General features: G+C 37.3%; 1 protein-coding gene across 3 annotated transcripts; it reads right to left on the minus strand.

The window, feature by feature from the left end:
- Positions 1 to 2,826: 2,826 nt before the first annotated feature.
- ccm2l (CCM2 like scaffold protein) lies at positions 2,827 to 21,610 on the minus strand. 3 transcript variants are annotated; one of them, XM_017488133.3, is made up of 11 exons: positions 21,505 to 21,610; positions 18,028 to 18,195; positions 16,732 to 16,815; positions 16,446 to 16,629; positions 15,335 to 15,969; positions 14,293 to 14,422; positions 12,274 to 12,337; positions 11,742 to 11,901; positions 10,555 to 10,693; positions 7,797 to 7,874; positions 2,827 to 6,327 (listed from the first exon to the last, which is right to left on the minus strand). In XM_017488133.3, exons 1-11 carry the CDS (start codon positions 21,532 to 21,534, stop codon positions 6,065 to 6,067), a joined length of 1,935 nt encoding a protein of 644 aa, XP_017343622.1. In that variant the 5' UTR covers positions 21,535 to 21,610; the 3' UTR covers positions 2,827 to 6,064. The 3 variants fall into 3 exon arrangements, with proteins under 3 accessions (XP_017343622.1, XP_017343623.1, XP_017343624.1); XM_017488134.3 differs by lacking the exon at positions 7,797 to 7,874; XM_017488135.3 differs by lacking the exons at positions 2,827 to 6,327; positions 7,797 to 7,874 and adding an exon at positions 7,882 to 9,683.
- Positions 21,611 to 22,225: the final 615 nt, after the last annotated feature.

A 22,225-nucleotide genomic window follows, 5' to 3' on the forward strand; every position in this document is an offset into this window, starting at 1 on the left:
ATCATACATTTCTTTATTCCAGATGTTTCATTTAAGATGTTAATCTAATGTAACATTTCAGCACGTCTTCTTAGGTGTACATGTGTCAAATACAGCAAGTGAAAACGAAAACAATGCATTTCAGAGTCAGTAGATGTGTTTGAAAGGGTGCATCTCGTGTCCTTTTCCACAAAAATTCAACAATGATCTTATAGTAATGTAATATTAATTTCTGTGGAGTCTCTATAGCAAACCTTTTGTAGCCAGCGACCCTTTTGAATGAAAAACCCACTGACCCTCCCCAATCAGTAGCCTTATTATTATTCATTCAATAATTCATTATTGTTCATGAATGTTATTTCATGAACATTATTTGAATATGTATAATAATTCTGTCTACTTATTAGAGCCATAGAGCTTTTTTTATTCCTGAACTTTCAACAGATACATTAGGTACAAGCTAGGGCTGCACGATTATGGCCAAAATGATAATCCCGATTATTTTTTATCAATATTGAGATCTCGATTATTTATCATGATTATTAATTGATTTTAGTGACAACATATTTCTATTGCACTTTCACATTTATTAAGTTTTTCATGCCACAATATAACACAAGTAGGCATGAGAAACCTTGATCTGGTCAATTATGACAGAATTTAGGAACATAGTGTGAGCCATGACACATTATTTTACCTTCTGATAAATTAATAGTGTGAGCTCATAGTGTGAGCCATGACAAAATAATTTACCTTCTGATAAACTAAATTGAATATTTTCATTTAATTTTACAGGCTGTATGCAAAAAACAATCATTAACCTGTTCCACCTTGTAAACAAATACAATGAACCTCAATGTTCTGTGTTTGAAGTCTGCTCCTCTTAAATATATTTAAAGCAACACTATTAGACATTTCCCACTGAAATGGTTCTGGGCTGGAGTCAGTTCTCGAACCGCTCTGTGTATATTGTGTATATATCTGAATAATCTCATATAGGATGTGATTGGGTGAGTTCATTTACCCATCAAATGAGAAGCGCTTTAGTTTAACGGTGTTCATTACTGACGCTCCGATCAGGATTTTTACGACCGAAACCGATCCGGATGCCAATCTTTTTTTGTTTAAACTTTAATCAGGAGGTCTGTCATAAACAGTTAAATGTAAGCCCTGTGCTCATGGTCACTGTTAATTGAGTTAAAATAATAGCAATGAGAAATACTGTTGGTTAATTGATAAATAAACAAGCATAAAATATTTATTTTTAAATATCTTAAAAACAATAAAGAGTCCTAATTAAGAGTAGACTAACACAAAAATGATCCATATTAGGAAAAAGGCTAATAGCTTTCTAAGGAAATAGCTTATTAAGCTTAAGGTCAAATTGATATTAAATGCAATCCATAGTACTTAAACATCATTTCATTTCTCATTTTATTTATATTTAATGAAGTTATTATAATATCTTATATATATATATATATATATATATATATATATATATATATATATATATATATAAGATATTATAATAACTTCATTAAATATAAATAAAATATTTATATATATATATATATATATATATATATATATACACATATACATATACATTAATTGATTTATTCATAACTAAGCACATTTTCTGTCTTAACATTTTAGTAGTTTTATTTTTGTTTGTTTATAAGTTTTAGATTGGTTCCCCAGTACAGTGTCCATGTCTGCTGATAAAATTGTGTTTTGTGGGGTGATAAATCAAAACATGGAAACTGGAGTTGACTTTTCTAATGATACCTGGCAACCGTGAGTTTAAATGAAGTGAATTAGAGTTAGTGAATTAGAGCGGCCGTGTACTGTATGTTTACAGACTGAACAGTTCTACTCTTGATTATGATTGGTGAGGAATTTTTTAATAAAGAAGTTTGAATTAAACCCACCTTATAGCGTGTTAATGTCATGATTTCTCCTCGCACAAAGCGCTGGAGCTCGAAGCGAAACTGGCAGCTCGAGGGCTAAAATGCTAACTCCAGTTCGGGTTTTGGCATTACAAAATGACGTCATCCCTGCGCCGCCCTATGGTGATTGGCTGTAAGTGTAGGAAGCGCTTGATTTGATCTGCAGCGGAGTTTTCTATGAGCGGAGGACGAACTTTAAACGTTAATATCCCAGTCGATCATGTTCATTTAATCGTGGGCAGTCAAAATCGTAATCACGATCGATATTCGATTAATTGTGCAGCCCTAGTACAAGCTGGCATTATTTGTAGGCCTAATTGTTTTCGAGTTGAGGTCTGGATTAATTCAAGGGACCAGTAAAATAGGCTATTAACTGTAGTAACTCAGTCATAACTTTGATACTGGCTGGTTGTGATTTCCAGTGCTGTTGCTAAATTAAAAACAAAGATCACAACTCCACCTTCTCAGACCCCACTCTGAGAACCACTGGTGTAAACGTTCCTGTGGCAAACTGTACTGGGCAAAGGACTGTAACATAGTGTAGCATAAAAACAGTTTGCATACCCCTTGCAGATTCTGCTAAATATTAATACTGTTAACAAAATAAGAGGGATCATAAAACTCCCATGTTATTATTTTTTTTATTTAGTTCTGTCCTGAATAAGCTATTTCACATTTGTTTATATATAGTCCACAAGACAAGATAATAGCTGAATTAATAAAAATTACCCCGTTCATAAGTTCCCAGTTAAATATAATTTTGTTTAAAATGTTAGACAGATAGATAGATAGATAGATAGATACAGTTGTGCTCATAAATGTTCATACCCCTTGCAGATCCAATAAAATGTTAATAATTGTACAAAAAAAATAATAGTAAGAGGGATCATAAAAATTGCATTTAGTTTTTTATTTAGTTCTGCACTGAATAAGATATTTCACATAAAAGATGTTTACATCTAGTCCACAAGACACAATAATAACTGAATTTCCACAGAAGGAACCAGTTCATAAGTTTACAGACACTTGATACTGTGTCGTTACCTGGGTGATCCACGACAGTTTTTATGTTTTGTGATACAGTAGTTGTTCATGAGTTGTTCATGTCAACTCATGTTCATGAGTCCCTTGTTTGTCCTGAGCAGTTAAGCTGACCACTGTTCTTCATAAAAATCCTCCAGGTCTTGCACATTCTTTGCTTTTCCAGCACCTTCTGTATATTTGACCCCATTCTAACAGTAGCTATATGATGTTGAGATCCATCTTTTCAGCCTGAGGACAACTGAGGGACTAGTACACAACTATTATAAAAACATATTGCAAACATTCACTGATGCTCAAGAAGGTAAAGCGATACATTAAGAGCCAGGGGGATGTAAACTTTTGAACAGGATGATTGGTGTAAATTGTTAATATTTTCTCTTCTGGATGACATGTAACTATCTTATTTAGTATCTGAAGGGCAGTACTAAATGAAAAAAAAGATCTTTAAATAAAATACTAACAACTTACACTGATCATCCTATTGGGGAGTGGGGAGACCTGTTCAAATATTTGTCTTTATTTTGTTTTCATGACCAAGTGAACAACTTTTTAAGTGAATCAGGGTGATGTTTCTGGATTAAGACTATGGGGAAGAAAATAGAACAGCATTACTGTATTCCAAAAGACTTTGTTGGAAATGGCTGGTTATGTGCTTTGCTACAGTCACATTCATGTCACCACCAAATTAAAACAAGGTGCTATAAATAACGTTTAATAAGGTTTAATACAAGAAATGTGTTTTTAATGGGACACTATATCAGAGTCAGCCAAGCTCTCAGAGCTCAGTGTACATGTAGCTGTTTTCAGTTTTTCCAGTACATGCTTTTATCAACGTAAAATAAATACTCTAAATAGTCGGTCTATCATATCTTCATGTCAGTTATTCTAAATATAAACACTTACTCAAAACCTATCTAGTGGTCATGAGATATGAAAAAAGCTATGCTATGTTCCACTCGTAAAAGATATGTTCCACACAGGTGTGTGTATGTGTGTCTGTGTGTGTGTGTGTGTGTGTGTGTGCGTGCGTGCGTGTGTGCGTAACAGAGCTGTGCGACTTCCGCCATGTAACTTCCTAAATAAGTCACATAAGTAGTAGCTTGGGGCCAGGAAACCACAAGCGAAACCCCTAATAAAAACTGGCCTATGACTGTATGTCAGTAACATTTAAAAATATAACTCCCAGCAGAAATTACGGGACCAAGCACTACAGAGGCAAAGTAAGGAGATAAGCAAGCGTGATTTTAGCATGGTCATGATTTTATGACAAACCGTTCAGAAGTTATAAGCGAAAATGGCTTTTTTAATATCTCGTGAGCACTAGGTGGTGATTTTCCAAAACGGTGCAGGCATCTTCATGTCATGATGACCATGACACAAATCAGCTTGAGTTTCATACGTTTTTGTCAGCATGGTATGAAGATGATGTGACTACATTTTGGTAAAATCGGACAAACAGTTTAGGAGGCGTTAGAAAAAGTAGGGTTTTTTTTTTTTAGACAATTCAAAATAGCAGACAGCAAGTTCAGCTGACCATGGCCTAATTGGTATCATTGTTCTCAGCCTGAGCCAAGGAATCTATCAAGCCCAGTCTCATGGCAATGGGCAAAAGTACTCAAAAGCTATTAGCATTTTTTGAAACTGCAGTATATTTTTTAATAATGTTCTGAAACAATGTGGGTACCCTCAAGTCATGATGCCAATGATCGGTACTAAGTTTGGTCTGAATATGCTGATGCAGTACAGAGACATAGCTTCATGTCCATTTTGGCATGATCGCCATTGAATTCGTCCACACGTAATTTGAGAACAGTTTGGCTTATCAAAAATCGTTTTGATAATTTTTTGCCACCATGGTCTCATGATGTTCTGAGCCAATTTTGGTTAAATTCGGAGCAACGATCTAAGAGGAGTTAGAAAAAGTACATTTTCAAAGCAATTCAAAATGGCGGACAGGAAGTTCAGCCGACCATGACATAATTGGTATCACTGTTCTCAGCATGACCCAAGGAATCTATCGAGACCAATATCATGAGAACAGGCAAAAGCAGGCAAAACTTATTAGCAGTTTAAAAAACTTTCTCTCACCTTCAAATTTGTTCACGTGTTATTCAAGAACAGTTTGGTCTATCAAAATGTTTTTAATAATTTCTTTCCAGCATGGTCTCAAGATGATCTGAACCAATTTTGGTGAAAATCGGACATAGCCTACCGTCTAGGACGAGTTCAAAAAAGTACGTTTTTCAGAAAATTCTATATTTTATGACAGAAAAAAGATGTCATAGGATGCAATCAAATCGTCTTGAGCTGAGGAATCAGATAAAAAAGAATTTTGTTTCACAAGTTTTTGGTTCAAAAGTTACTAGCATAAACTTGAGTCAAACTTTGAGCAGTTGGTGGTGCTAGACGGTTTGAGATAGAGGTTCCAATCTTGCTATGGTTAATGTCCTCTATCTGCATGCCGCAAGCAGTTCTGTGGGCTGCCATAGACTCAAGAGTGGAAGAATAATAATAAGCAGAAGAAAACGAATGGATACAATAGGTGCCTTGCACCTGCGTTGCTTGGCCTCTAACTGTAGTTTTTGTGAAACAGTGCATCCTATTTGGTATTACACATTTGCATTGTGGTGTAATAAGTATTAATGGATAATGAAATATTTTTAATAACTGGTCAGAAATTTGAGAGAACCTAGTAAACATCCTACTATCTGTAGGTAATTAGATGCTTGCTCACACTGCTCATATTCAATGTGCAAAGGGGATTTAGATTCAGTTCATGTGAAAGTTAGAACACTTTGCATTAAACAAGTCCCTAAAAAAAAAAAAAAAAAAAAAATTCATGAATTTTGTTTATTCTGTATTTATGCCAGAAGCAAATGGTTGTTTATTCTGCCACCACCTCAGCCCACCTTATAGGATAGTGCTGAGGCAGAATGAGACATTCTGCTGGGGAGGGCCCTCAAAAAACTATAACTTAATGTGTACTATAGTATAAATCTTTAAAAGTACATAAAATCTCATAATGGAAATGATTCTTTTAGTGATTCATCCTTAGTAAGGACTTAAAATTTAAACTGTTTAGGTAGTAATCAAAGGTAGTAGTCCTCTTCCTCAATGTCTCCATCTCCCTCCTCAAACCCGAGGGCCTCGATGTCTTGTGCGATGTCACTCATCCTACTGTTGAAGTCATATGATCCCTCGTAGCCTCTAACAGCCGTGGCCAACGTGCTGCTCATACTCCGTTTGATCCGCCCGAAACTGTCTGTCAGAATCCCACCCTCCCGAATGCCAATGCTTTCCAGGAATGTCTCGAAAGTTCCCACATCCTGGTCAGGGATGAAGGGACGCATACCTAGCCATGAACAGGTACAGAAGGAAGAGAAAGTTCTACTTGTGATAAAGTGTCTTGCTACAGTGTAATTGATGAATGTGGTCACATTGTAGTAATATTTGTAATGCTCCTCACAGATGTATGTCATTTTGAATAGATTCAGAGAGGGGATGATGAAATGAGAACGTGTGTTGTAAACGGTCATTTTGAAAAGTACAACATCCAAATTAGTCAGTTATGTCAAAGTATCAAAAATTTTCACTTCAATACTCTTTTCAAACATCTTTTTGAACTAATGCTCAGGCTTCATCACAGGGTGACATAAAATACTCAGAGGAAAGTACCTTCTTCCACATACATGAGCTCACAGACCTGTGTTTGGCTAGTGTCACTATGACTGACAGTGGAGAGAGAGAGTATGCCATCCCTCCCAACCAAAGAGCATGGACAATTTTGCTCCCTTGGCTACCAGCTACGAAGCGCAGTGGTATTGTTGGGCTTCAAATTTGCGATCTTCCAAAGATTGGACGAATGCTTTTCTGTTTTGCGACTTGAGACTGACATAAGTTGTAGAAGTGTATCTACAGCATCTACAATTTTCAACACCTTAGTTTCATGCATAAAACTTATTAAAACTAAAATATTCTGAGGTTTAGGAAATATCTTTATGGCAAATTATACAGTTGAGGCCATAAGCCTAGTAGATTCTGCAGAATGTTAACCATTTTTAAAAATAAGAGAGATCATAAAAACTACATTTGATTTTATTTATTTAGTTCTGCCCTGAAGAAGCTATTTCACATAACAAATGTATAGATATAGTCCACAAGACACAATAATAGCTGAATTTACAGAAATGAACCAGTTCAAAAGTTTACATACGCTTGATTCTTAATACTGTGTGCTGTTATCTGGATGATCAGCGAGACCTTTGTTTGTCCTGAGCAGTTAAACTGCCCACTGTTCCTCAGAAAAATCCTCCAGGTCCTGTACATTCCTTGCTTTTTCAGCATTTTCTGCATATTTGACCCCTTTCCAACAGCGGCTATATGATGTTGAGATTAGAGATCAACTAACCGATAAGCAGAACCCATATTTATTTATTGTTTTACTTCTGTTTTTGTCACAATAATAACACCACTGAACTGAACAAACCGTTTTATTTCTAACAGTTTTGTCAATTTCACGTCCTCCTTGCATAAAAAACAGAACACAAAAAAGTCTTATACACCAATAAATAAAGCTGTCTGAAAGAGTGCAAATAATAAAAGGTAAAGTCACTGTCACTTAAAAGTCTTTTTTTATATATAAAAGTTTTGATGAGGTAAACACAATTACATGATTACATGACTCAATGAGTTTGTCTCTATTTCTTAGCACCAAGCTGCTTAGACTACATATCAAGCATTTATGTAACACATGTAATTTGTGCATTAATGGCTGTTATGTTAAATAAAGTTTATTAATATAGCAAAGCAAGTATACTTTACCTGTGCACACCGTTGATGACTCGTCTCTCCTCAGATTCAGGGCTACAAACACGGTCCTGTGCACAATTCTCAAAGCGCCTATAAGATGGCGCCATTTATCGGTGGATCCGATATTACAAAACTGATATCGGATTATGGAAAAATGCTTAAATATCAGGGAAAATATTGGTAAAGGACAGTACTAAATGAAAACAGAAAACTAAATAATAACAAAATAAATTTACACCAATTCATCCTGTTCAAAAGCATCAGTGAATGTTTGCACCTTTTGTAATAGTTGTGTACTAGTCCCTCAGTTGTCCTCAGTGTGAAAAGATGGATCTCAACATCATATAGTCACTATTGGAATGGGGTCAAATATGCAGAAGATGCCGGAAAGGCAAAGAATGTGCAGGACGTGGAGTATTTTTCTGAAGAACAGTGGACAGTTTAACTGCTCAGGACAAACAAGGGACTCATGAACAACTATCACAAAACATAAAAGCAGTCATTGATCATCCAGGTAACAACACACAGTATTAATAAAGGGTATGTAAACTTTTGAAAGGGTTCCTTTATATAGCTGTCGTTATTATGGTGTCTTGTGCACTATATGTAAACATCTGTTATGTGAAATAGTTTATTCAGGGCAGAACTAAATAAAAAACTAAGTGCAATTTTTATGATCCCTCTTATTTTAAATTATTAACATTTTGCAGATTCTGCAAGGGGTATGTACACTTATGACCTCAACTGTACATATAGAGACATGATGCCTGCATAAATAGTTAATCAAATTTCTCCCTAGTACTTTTTGAAGTGTACTGAGGAGTACTATCTGTACTACTGGCACAATGTTCACTCCATAATTAGCCTGTTTAATGGAAATGGGGGACAATCTGCAATGCAGTTAGAGCAGGGCTTAGTTATACTCAATAAGGCAAGAACAAACAAACACACACACACACAATCTTCCATCCTATTTATACATGGAACTCACATTTGTTTATGGCAATTCCACAAGAAATAACCACACACAGATACATTAAAGTAATTTGAACCTTTCACATGGGAATGTATCCAAGACAAATGCGAATGATTCTTTTGAAGTGTTTAAACTACATTGTTATATCTGCTGCTCCATTTTCCTAGCTCTGCTTCATATCACTGGAAACATACAATGTAGTTAAAAGTTCACAGAATAGTTCTGGGCTATGTTTGATGAGGATGTGAGCTGACAGATGTAAAGGCCTTGCCAGTTATATAATTGGGTTCCAGTGCAACTCACTCCCAGCAGTTTAATGACAGTGTAGACAACAACAATGTGGTCTGATTTTTAAATAAAAATAAAAAATAAATAACAAGTTTTAAGTTATATCTGCAATTTATTTCTCTAAATCTGAAATGTCTAATCTCCTCCCCCAGAAAACTAGTTTTAAAGTAGTAGATAGTGATGGCTGGCCATGATATTAGATGGGAGTGCTAAAAATGAAATGTCTACCAATAGCTCAACAGTGAAACTAGGGTTGAGAATTGCATTAAGCTGCATTCAATTATAGCTCATAACTCCGAATTTTTTACCTTACCCCTACTTGAATTTCTATTTCTTACCTCGGGACGGTTTTCTCAAACCAGAGTTCAGTTAAGTGACATCAAATCAACATGACTGCTCACAGCATCAACAAACAAAGTAGCACTTCTTACTTTTAATGAATGAAGTTGTATATACAAGTATTTGCCTTAGATCAATATTCATTTGTTAAATCTATAACATTGACTAAACAGATTGCGAACAAACACAGAGTTCGTCGAATATGGAGTTCATCCATGGTTCCTACTTTGTAGCTCAAATGTTCACAAGTTGAAAATTCTGAGTTCCCACTTCCAAGGAAAGTTCAATGCAGCCTTCTAACAGGAGAATAAGAATGGTGTGGGGCAAACTATTACACAGATGTAAACCTTTAATAGTGTGTGTAATAGATAGGCAGCTACATTAATGATTTCTATTTCTGCCTTTTAAGATTGTAATGCCTTACTGGGTTCATGTACAACAAACAAACAAAACAAACAAAAAACAAACAACAACAAAGAACACTAAACTGTACTGTCATCTATCATTTTAAGTCATTTGTACTTTGATTGAACAATGTGTGCTTAGTCAATCTACCTTTTTTATTTTCTACTCTAAAGGCCTTAGAGTAAATAAAAGGGTATATAATGTGGTCATTACATCCAAGACTGTATTTCACGTGTGCCTATTCAATCAGCTCTGATGATGTGTCACGGATGTGAAGGCGAAACAGGCTCAAAATTTCAGCCCAAATGAAGATTAAATCTAGGCGTGACTGTCACTGCATGCATCTACAGTCTGGGCTAGAAAGAAATCAGTGCCAACCTCTCTTTTTCATAACAGTGTGTATATTTTTCTTACGATCATTGGTGGAGCTGTTGGGCCTGGTTTCACAAATGTACAAAATAAGACATTGGTTAACAGCCAATAATCTGAGTTGGATGCCAATATCTTTTCAAAATGGGGCAGGGTTAAGCCCTGTTAGCCAGTTTATACCAGCTGTCCCTGGTAGTATACAATATAACACAGGCGTAGTGCTCATAAATGTGTGCTTTTCATGAATATAACCTGAATGATAAGATAATATTAGGTAAATGTTACACACAACCCCAAGCTGGACATCATGTTTGACTGCTAATGAATATTCAAACAATGTGAACAGAGATATGCCATCATTATATGTGTCAGATGGCTGTTTGCTTTACTCACCGAGCAGGAGGAACTTCCGTGAGTCTCCATAGAGTTGGGCCAGGTCCGAGCAGAACTGGTTTATGGGAGCACCCACACGGTACTCCCTCAGCAACACAGCAAACTGCTGAATCTCCTGGGGAGACAGCTTGTTGCGTAGCTGGGCACAATACAATACACAGCACATGTATAAGGACTGCAACACTGCTGTGAAGTTCAAATGGAGGGCAACATAACTCACAGAAGAGTGACTTAATCGTAGTGTTAATCTTAGTGAGCTAATACATTTGTGGCACTGCCAAACAACTTGGAGAACAACTTTGTAGGTGAAACAACACACATATTGTACTGGTTATGTGATATGTATTATTGGTATCCAAAAATATTCAGTATAAATGCAGATATCTGATATCTGTATCATGTATCCATTTCAATAATATTTGCACGGTATTTCTAACACAGTTAAAGCATTTGAAGCAAATTAATTAGATCCCTCAAGGAAAGTATTTGTCATGGTCATGTGCACTTGTGGATGAACAGATATTTTTACTAATCTTGTGAGGGAAGTGGCTTCATTACTTCAGCCAAACAATACAGTTCACAAATGAGTAGTACATTCTGTAAGTAGCAATGAAATACGAATAGGTAATAAATAAAAATAAAGACATAGATCATGTTATAAATACAATCAAGTATAATAAATAGAGGTGTTATAGAATTTTTGCATATTGAAGAGATTGCAAAGAGGTGTGAGGTACTTTGGAGTAAACATCCATGTGTTTCTCATAACAGGGTGTCCCAAAAGTCTCCATACATAGGGGAAATTAACACTTTTTGGCAAAATGTCTTCCAATTTTTTTTCAAACTTAGTTTATATGATATACTTTTTTCCGATAGCGTTTAAGAATGCCTTTGACAAAAGAAGAACGTATTGAAATCGTTCTCATGGCTGGATCGGGAAACCGTCGCAAGGTTGCGATGGACTTTAACAGGAAACATGGCAAGCACATCACACACCACACTGTTGCTAAACTTATTAACAAATTCAAAAAGACTGGCAGTGTTGCAGACCGACCAAGAAGTGGACGACCATGAACATCCACTGATGAAGACACAACCGACGTGGCGCTGGTATACATAGTCGTATACCATATATGGAGACTTTTGGGACACCCTGTAGTCTACATACACATGCATGTGTGTCTCACCGTAATCATGTACTCTTGCATTAGCTGCAGGCTTGCATTACTAGGTTCCGAGTCACTGTGTATGGATGCCAGGCTGCGATGCGAGTCCTGATAAGAAAGAGATGAATTCTCACTGTAGTTCTCACTGTAGTATGGTTCAAAAGCATACTGAGAGCCATCACTGTGGAAATAAAGCACACGGTACAAGCAAAGATGAAAAATATCAAGGGATCTTATCAGACTAATACACAAGGGTTCCATTATAGTTTGAGTCTAGTCTACATGCATAGAAACATGATAACATGTTTATATACTCCAGTGTATAGCCCACACACAAACACACCATCACCTGACTTTATAATTGGTTTTCCTATTTATTATCGGAACAGCTAAATACTGATGCTTGAGCTTTGGCCAACAGGACAGAATTTTTCTCCCTCTGCAAAAGTGTCCTCATGATGGAATTGTCTTGTTTTCCTTCATCTGGTCCATGGAGAAGACAACACAAACGCACAGGCATGAATGAATGAGTTCCAATGCACCATTAACTCACTATGAGCTGCAGCAGCTGAAGTCTGTGTCATAGCTATACGTCATATCTGTCAGACAGCTGTCACCTTGGAAGCACAAAAAACAGGAATGAACAGAGAAATGCTTAAGCATTATACAACACTGCAAGCTGATTCTGTAACAGGATCTATGAAGGACAGTGACTTTTCCAATCTTTCCATTTCGTGTGTTTTGGTGAATGAATTTATCATTTGTGGCATTTACATTTCAATTTACCTTTATTCATTTAGCAAATGCTTTTATCCAAAGCGACTTACAAATGAGGAAATACAAGCAAAGCGATATATCAAGCAGAGAACAATACAAGTAGTGCTACCATACAAGATTTATAATTGAGTTCTAGATCAGCAGAGCGCGCAGAGTAGAGGTGTAAGAGCCAGAGTGTTATTTATTTATTTATTTATAAATAATTTGGGGGTTGGCATTTTAGGGGTTAGTTAAGTGCTCATGGAAGAGGTGGGACTTTAACTGTTTTTGAATATAGTGACAGATTCTGCGGTCCGGATTGAGGTTGGAAGTTCATTCCACCACTAAGGGACAGTTAGTGTGAAGGTTCTGGAAAGGGACCTTGAGACACGCTGAATGGGCACTACTAAGCATCGGTCGTGAATCGACCGCAGATTGCGTGAGGGAACGTAAGCCTCAAAGAGAGTGTTGAGGTAGGGGGGTGATGTTCCTGCAATGGATTTAAAATGAGATAAGATAAACTTTATGATTTCCTTATGAGGAAATTAAGGGTGGGAAATTACAAATGGGGAAACATTAACAACCTGAAAGTCACTTCGGGAAGTGTAATTGTGTGCACCAATTAATATGTCCGGAGAGCAGGTGTTAAACTTGCAGGAGACTGTTGCTGCCAGTTGAAGACAAAACTATAACATTTAACATTTTGTTTTAATAATAATAAAGTTTAGACTATAATTATTGCCATAGTAAAACAATCAGAAAGAAGGATGATTTAATATTACTGTGGTAAAGTTGGTTTCACATGAGAAGCTCATATGCTAACAGCATTTAAACAGGAAGTGTTTTCATTCACATAGAGATCTCCTGGGAGTTTGTTTGACATTCAAATTCACCATGGCCGGAGTTGGTTTGAGTAGAGATGGCTCATTGCTTAAAATATGAATGGAGCTCATTTCCATTTTGTTTAAGAATTTACCAGAAAACACTTATCCTATAAGGTGTTCAACATGAAAAATATGTTTGTTTGTTTTTTTCTGTGTTATTTGAGCCGAGCATCTGTGTTTAAAGGGTCATCTTGTGAATCAGTTCCTGATACATGAACCTGTCACTATTTAAGTAGATAGAAGCCTGGTCTTTTATGACTCAAAACTGTCTGGGAAAGTTGCCAAGATGCCAAGAGTGTTTTTATTATTTACAATGTCCCTATTTTTCATTATAAGGACTTTGTCCTGACTACCAGGAATGTTTAATACATGCTACAATCTCATTTAAATACTCTTTGCACTCCATTCTATAGTAATCATCTGCCACTCCTTTCAAAGGCCCCACCCTTCACTCTGATGGATTTCAGCTCCGTAGGTGCCATTTGGAATACAACAGAAGTCATTTTATAATGTCACTATTCCCCAAGATTCCCCATGCTGCCACCACTTTCATTTAGGAGCTTCTGCTCACTTTGTCTGATCTTGTAAATCAGAACCTACTATTTTTATGTCTTGAAATGTTACTAATTCATTATTGGAATTGTGTATACTAAATATTGTTAACAGTGACATTGTATCCATGTAGCACACACAATATTTGCACATAATTTATCTCCATGCATGAACAAGTTAACGTACCTTTATTTTGGCATGTGCATTTCAGTGTTTGTAGGTATAGAGTATGTATTGGAACAAAGAAAAGGACAACACACCAGCCTCACCCCACAATGACATGTCCAACACCTACATATTATAGTGTGTTGTCTCTGATCTTTGTCCGATAAAAGACAAAAACATAAGTTGGCAGGATGTGCCATGTTTCTGTCACTCACTTCTCTGTAGCCAATAACGGTCAGGCATGGTGTAGTGATACCCTGCCCTGTCCACACACTCAATGGTCTGGTGTCCATAGATGATTTGAAACATCTGACAGATGAGTGCACAGTACTCCTCTGCAGCATCCTGTGTGTTTGTGGATGTGTGTGTAGACATAAAGGAAACGTAAATAATGTTAGGAATTCAGTAAGGGATACAGCTAAACAAACATATACTGTACAACACACAAAGAAAGATATGTAAGCACCTGCACAAACAGTCAATCTGAGATCTAGGACGGCACAATATCCTTTATATCGCACTGTTTCATCTTCTATACTTAGATCCTTGACGCAGCACAGTGTTTAGTGTCTCTACAAAAAAGACTTCAGTCTAAGTGAGCTGCTTACATGTCTGCTGTCACTACACATCAACATTTACTGCAGCATTGAAAGAAAGTCATTAGAGAGGGAATGGCTGCTCCTCTCCATCATTGTACTACATCCAACCCACATTTCTGTATAAACTTGCCTGATCTGGGCATGCAATTATAGACATTTTAAAGGTCAGTAATATTGGTTTGTGCTGGAAAATATTGTTATGAGCTACTTTTAGGAATGGATTTTGTCTTTTCAACTGTCTAGCCATCTGTTTAAACTTCAATACAACCATTTTTTTTACCTGTCCATCCATCCATCCATCCATCCATCCATCCATCCATCTGTTTGCCTTTTGAACCAGATTTATAAGTAAGTAAGTAAGTAAGTAAATAAATAAATAAATAAGAAAAAGCTTCAGTTACATTTAGTTTATAAGAATTTCAGGAGGTGCCAATAACTGTCAAATGGGTCATCTTTTCACCTGTCCATCCATCCATCAATTTGCCTTTTGAACTAGATTTATAAATAGATAGATAGATAGATAGATAGATAGATAGATAGATAGATAGATAGATATGAAAAGGCTTTAGTTACAGTACATTTAATTTATAAGAAAAGGAGGTGCCAATAACTGTGTCACATCTCCTTAATCACTTCTCCTACACCTGTGATCACTCACCCTGTTCTCCACAGCCAGTACGACCAGGTTACAGTAAGCATCAGGGCACGGTGTGGGCTCCAGTGGATTGTGGTTCCTTCTCTCCCAACTTCCATATGTTTTGCCTCTCTCCCAGCTTCCCATGAAGGCTTGCCTCCGCTCCCAGCTGCCCCCTTGCCCGTGCTTCCTTTCCCAGCTACCTCCTGCTTTTCCCCCAGATCCGTGTCTCTTCTCCCAACTGCCCCCCACACCCCCTCCACCTTTGCCCACAGGACCACGGCGCTCCCAGCTGCCTCCTACAAGCCGTCTCTCCCAGCTCCCACTCATGGTTCTCTTCTCCCAGCTTCCTCCGCATGGCTTGTGGGTTTGCCGTCGCTCCCAACTACCCCCAACCTGCCTCCGTTCCAGACTGCCACCTCCACTGTTGCCGCCTCCTCCTCCACCCGCAGACCCTACTCCACCCACACCAGTGCCAGGCTGCTTGGACTCATGGCGAGACAATGGCTTCCAGTCCACACCACAGATGGTATGGCGTCTCTCCATGGTGCCCCCTGCAGGCCGAGGGTCAGCGTTGCTCATGGTCTGTCTGCGGCCTTCTATACCAGTAGGCCTTCTTTCAAGGCTGTCCCCTGCTATAATGGTGTCCACATTCAAACCTGAGACATATGCAATTGGAAAGGATGAAAAAGTCATATATATATATATATATATATATATATATATATATATATATATATATATATATATATATATTGTGCAATACAGCACTCAGCAGGATTTGCTCAGAGCTGCTGCATGGATTGATGCTTTGTAGGAAATCATTTACTTGTATTTCCCTGTTTAACCATCAGCTTATTTTTCTATCCTTCCATTCTGACATCCATTTACTCATCCACACAATCAATCCAACCACACAATTGTAGCTTCTATTGATTTATTATATATATATATATATATATATATATATATATATATATATATATATATATATATATATATATATATAAAACTAGTCTACAAATTGCTTTAATATAAGGACATAATATTTTTGTCAAAATGTATTTGGACTACAGGTATTCTCTATGAGATCTATTGCAGCACAAATTCCCAAGGCACCTTGAACTTTCATCACCTGTTTTGAGCACAAGCAGGTGCAAGGCATCATCCCGCAGGTAGGAGGCAGCAGCTATCTCATGCGTGGGGATTCGCAGCAGTAGTTTCTCATTGTCCCTCCAAGTGAGCAGCAGACAGCGTGCAGACAGACTGAGGATACAGTCCTGCTCTACATTTGTCTGAAGAGGCAGGACCTTCAGCTTCTACCAGAGATAAAGAGAGAAGAATTATGTACTGTATCTCTGAACCCTGAAATTTGAAAATATTTAAGGCTCAGAATTGTAGTGGGATACTGCTGTCCTCACCCTGGCAGTGTCCAGAAGCTGCAGTAGTTCGTCTCTGCTGGAGGGGTTTAGGGAGCAAGACACCCATGTCAGATGACCCAGAAACTGAGATTTATATTTAAAAAGAGTTATATTGATTACTTGGATAGAAAGCAACCCTCTCTAAAGCTCAAGGCTTAACTGTAATGCAAGCCAATACCAAAGATTGTGTTTAGGTTCTGAAAATCCAATACAATTTGATCATGTAATATTTTACAAACAATATATTTTTTCACTAAAATTCATCAAAAAAAATATTAATTAATTATCAACAACATCTCAGACTCTATAACAATGTCTAACTGTAGTTCTGGCTGTAATGTAAATGATAGGTTTATATTACATAACCTGTTTATAATGTTGGTATGAGCAGAATAAAACACTTATGTGCTAATAATAATAATTCAGGGTGCAGGGTGGTAACGGCCTTCCCCATTCACATTGAGCCAGCTCATACATTTACGTTTATACATCTATTCATTTAGCAGATACTTTTATCCAAAGCAATGTACAAATGAGGAAATACAAACAAAGTGATATATCAAGTGGAGAACAATACAAGTAATGCTACCATACAAGACTAATTCTAGAGAATTCAAGTGTGGAGAGAAGAGTAAGGAGAGAAGGAGTAAATCCAGATTTTTGTGATTCACCAGATTTTCTCATTCACACACACACTCACACATTAAATGGTAGCAGAGCTGCCATGCAAGGCGCTAACTTGCCATCGGGAGCAACTTGGGGTTGAGTGTCTTGCTCAATGACACTTCGGCACGTGGAGTCATGCGGGCTGGGAATCGAACCACCCTACGATTAGTGGACAACCCGCTCTACCACCTGAGCCACAGCCACCCACTTTATTAATCCCAGAAGGAAATAAGTAAAAAATAAAAAAGGATAAAATATAGTATAGGATATAAAGTAAGTATAGCCTTAGTAAGTATAGCACAAGTACTCTGAGTGATGTGAAAGTATCAATGCAATGCTGGAGTATTGATTAGTGTATATGATTAGTGTAATGTATAGTGCAAACGGTGCAAATGGTAAATGGCAGGTATGGAACCACCGATGTGCAGCAAGGTAGCTGTGATCAACAGCGACCATAGTTGTACAGTGCAAGAATATGATGAAGTATATTATTATACTTGTAATAATATAAACTCAGTTGAATTTAATATTAGTTCTTGACAACTGATATAAGCTGCTTTTGGTACTGACTCGGATATATCGAGCTCTCGGACAGGTTATAAATGTGCCAGTGTTCAGTGAGCTACTCACCTTCACTTCCTTTTCCACATAGTCGTAGATGAGGCGTTCAGGATGGATGAGAAAGTCTGGTGGGTAAAGAGGCACCGTGTGCAGAGGCCTGCGATATGCACTGCCCCTGTCTGCCTGCCTCCGGGCCAACTTTGGGAAGACCAGTCGCTTAATTGGTAAAACAAACCCCTAAAGCACAGGAACATGAATATGGTATTTAAATAATCGATATACAGTTATGTGAAAAAACATGTACACCCCATGGAAATTGTTGGCTTTTTTTTTTTTCTTCACATATTTGGACAAGCAAACATTTGATCCTGTTTGAAACAGTGCCTATTAATAAAGTTGATACACTCTGTCAAATGACACATAAAGTTGACATTTTGTAGTAATTTTCACAATTTAAGTGAACAAAAACCAGATCAGTCACATGGAAAAATTAAGTACACCCCTACATTTATCACACCTTCAAATCCATAAAATTTGATTCAGGTGTTCAAGATTATATGCCAGTGATTAGAACCTGCTTAGGGACTGCAGGTGGAGCCTGTTTTATTTATACCCCTCTCATATTGAGTGTCTGGTGTTCCCTTTGCTTTTGATGTGTGTGTTGTCATCATCCCAAGATCTAAAGAGTTCTGCAAAAGGCATAAAAGGCTTTTTCAGAAAAAAGGTTGTGGATGCCTAGGAGTCTTGCAAGAGATTTAAAAAAGATCTCCAAATTATTTGAAATACATCATTCCTCTGTAAGGAAAATAAACTAGAAAGGGTGCAGATTTCAAACGACTGCCTATTTGTCCAGGTCTGACTGTCCCAGCAAATTCAGACCAAAAACAGACCGTTTGATGCAAAAAGAAGTCTCCAAGAACCCCAAAATTTCATCACAGGATCTGCTAATAAGTCTCGCAACTGTTGGTATCAAAGTGCATTCTTCTACAATCAGAAAGAAATTGCACAAATTTGACCTGTGTGGGAGGCGTTTCAGGAAAAAGCCTTTTCAAGACTACAGTTTGCCAGTGAGAATAATGTGCTCTGGACAGATGAATCAAAGATGGAGTTGTTTGGCCACAGTCACAGCAGACATGTTTGGCAAAAACCAAAGAACGCTTTTCAGGAGAAGCACCTCATACCAACTGTGAAGCACGGTGGTGGAAATGTTATGGATTGGGGTTGCTTCACTGCCTCAGGGACTAGAGAGCTTGCATTCATTAATTCAACTATGAATTTTACATCATATCAAAGAGTGTTTGAAGGTAATGTGAGGCCATCTGCCCGAAAGTTGAAAGTGGGACTTTCAACAGGATAATGATCCTAAGCACACTATGGAAACACCATAGTCCACCATGGAAACAGAGGGTTATGGAATGGCCTAGTCAAAGCCCGGATTTGAATCCCGATTTGAAACAGGCAGTACATGCCAGAAAACCCTCAAAAATCTTGCAACTGAAAGAATATTGCATGGAAGAGTGTTCAAAAATTCCAGCAAGCCTGGTAGACAATTATGCAAAACTCCTACAAGAAGTTATTTCTGTTCAAGGGTGCAATACTAGCTTCTGAGGCCAAGGATGTACTTCCTTTTCCTACATAAGAATATCACATCTATTGATATTTCTGTTGAATAAATCATTAAAAAAGCTCAGCTTTCTGTGCAAGTATATCACCTTTAGTAATTGGCACTGTTTCATAGATGATTAAATGTTTGCTTGTCCAAATATGTCAAAAAATCCAAAAATTTCCAAGAGGTGTAGTTATTTTTTCACATGTCATTCCAGCATTTGGGCTATGACTAAGGTAAAGAAAGCATTTACAACATTTACTCCATTCACTTTAATGTATAATAGGCTATTCATTGTAAGTCTTAAAATATCGAAAATGTTTTTAGGCAAACCTCATCCTTAGCCATCACATACACAAGGGAATGTTTTAGTAAACAGATATTAGTTGTAGCATTCCATTAAAAGCCTCCCATGTGCCTTTGGGGAAAAAAAAAAAAATTATACGATGAAATCTGAACTGACGTTGATGTAATCAATCAATACATCAGTATTATTCACTTAATATAACAAACCATTGAGTAATGTTATATTAACTTTCTTTTTCATCTGCAAGCGTGGAAATTAGCTTTTGCTATTTAACTAACTACTCCCGCCCAAGTTCAGGTACTACTAATCATCAGTGAACCTTTAGCCCTTCTGTGGCACTATCAGAGAGCGAGAGAGAGAGAGAGAGAGAGAGCTAACAGAGAGGACTCATGTCTCCTGCAGCGTGGACCAGATGAGATAACACACGTCAAATTAGCCACCTGCTGATTTACACATGTGTGAGAGAGTGAGAGGGAGAGCATATAAAAAAACATCACACAATATTCTAATGTGTACTCAGGATGGATGAGAAAGTCAGTGTTCTCACAGTATGCTCACTAATGACCTATTAATCATCTTCACTCAGTGTTTCAAAGTGGAATGGAAGCATTGCTTTCATGTGTATGTGAATGCAGGCATCAATCAGTCATCTGAGCCTGTGTATGTGTGGTGTGTGTGTGTGTGTGTGTGTGTGTGTGTGTGTGTGTGTAATAATGTCACTTCTGAAATGGTACATTAGCAAAGAAATAAGTCCAAGCATAATGAAAATACATCCAATTCATTAAAGCTCAATAGACACTGTGGTTTATCTTTGTTTTATTCCACAGAAAACTGCTTGTAAGTATATCCAGTAGAGGGCAGCTGCTACAATGTGATATTCTTTTAAAATAAAATGGTTATTAAATGTTTTCGTTCTCCTAATCAAACCTGATACTGAATTATATTAACTGTTTTTACCACACACTCCCACTGCTGTTAAAAATAGTAGTGCTAAAGAAACAAAACTGCATTTGATATTCACTTTGCAGGAATCTTGGAAGGAGGTCCTTTGTGTATTTATTTTTATTTTTGATGTGTGTAGGCAGGAATACCTAACAGTCCTCTTAAATGATAGTATATGAAAGCAAATACATTTTAATCAAATTTTTTTTACAAAGACACGAGAGAAGAGACGGTACATGAGGAAACGTTAAAACTTTAACAGTGAATGAGAATGTCACCAACTAATCTGCACAAGAGTGCATGCACAAGACTGAGGTTTAGCATTTGTAATTAAGAGAGCGACATTTTAAGTAGAGAGGAAATGTATGGTAACAACCTCAAAACCACATACGACCCTTGCTTGAGTAGATAACATGTAAACATGTCCTCCAACTAGCTGTATGAGTGACAGTAAGATAATCTACTCACATAAAAAGCAACATAAACCACAACCTAGAAAATAATATTGCAAGTGGAAACAAATATAGAGAATGGGTATGTCGGTCATATAACATGAAACAGTACAGATACACAGGAGATGATGCCCTGACACAAGCTAGAGCTTCCTCAAAATGCTGATTTTATTTTTATTTGGGTGATTGTAGAACATCTAAATGGTTAGAAAAAACAACAACTACTGAGCAGATCTTACCTTCTTGATTTTCTTGGGCTCGTAGTCCATGTCAGCTGGCAGTGTATAAATGAGTATAAGTGTGTGTGTGTGTGTGTGTGTGGGCAGGACTGGCCTGAGATGCCATTAGCCCCCTAGCAGGACACAAGAACTAAAGCAGGAAATCAGCTTCCTGTTCCAGAGGAAACTCCACCAGAGAGACCAATCTAAACTCTCCTGCAGCAGCTCTAATCTGTGTGTACACACACACACACACACACGCACACACACACACAGAGATATTCTTAACATTAACTAAAATATAACAGATGATGTCAAGTTCATCACTGACATTCAAATGTACATTAATTTGTAATCTTATTTTGAGTTCTAAGCAAAACTCATATAAGTGGAATTAAAACAACTTTTCAGTATCTCTGTTTCTGCCTTAAACATTTCATTTAACTTATAATTTGGTGGCCAGACCTTAACTTTTCAGCATTCATTGTTGTCAAAATGATCTCTTCTTATTGTTTTCTGATAACAGCCTGGGCCACTGTAGCCTCAGATTTGTGTTCTTGATTGAAAGGAGTGGAACCCGATGCGGTCTTCTGCAGTTGGAGTCCATGCACCTCAAGTTTCAGGGTGTTGTGATTTCTGAGATGCTTTCCTGCTCAACACAACTGTAAAGAGTGGTTATATGACTTACTGTAGCGTTCTCGTCAGCTCAAATCAGTCCAGCCTCTGACCTCTCTCAACAACA

The sequence above is a fragment of the Ictalurus punctatus genome, chromosome 15 (assembly GCF_001660625.3).
Source record: "Ictalurus punctatus breed USDA103 chromosome 15, Coco_2.0, whole genome shotgun sequence".
Taxonomy (NCBI): domain Eukaryota; kingdom Metazoa; phylum Chordata; class Actinopteri; order Siluriformes; family Ictaluridae; genus Ictalurus; species Ictalurus punctatus.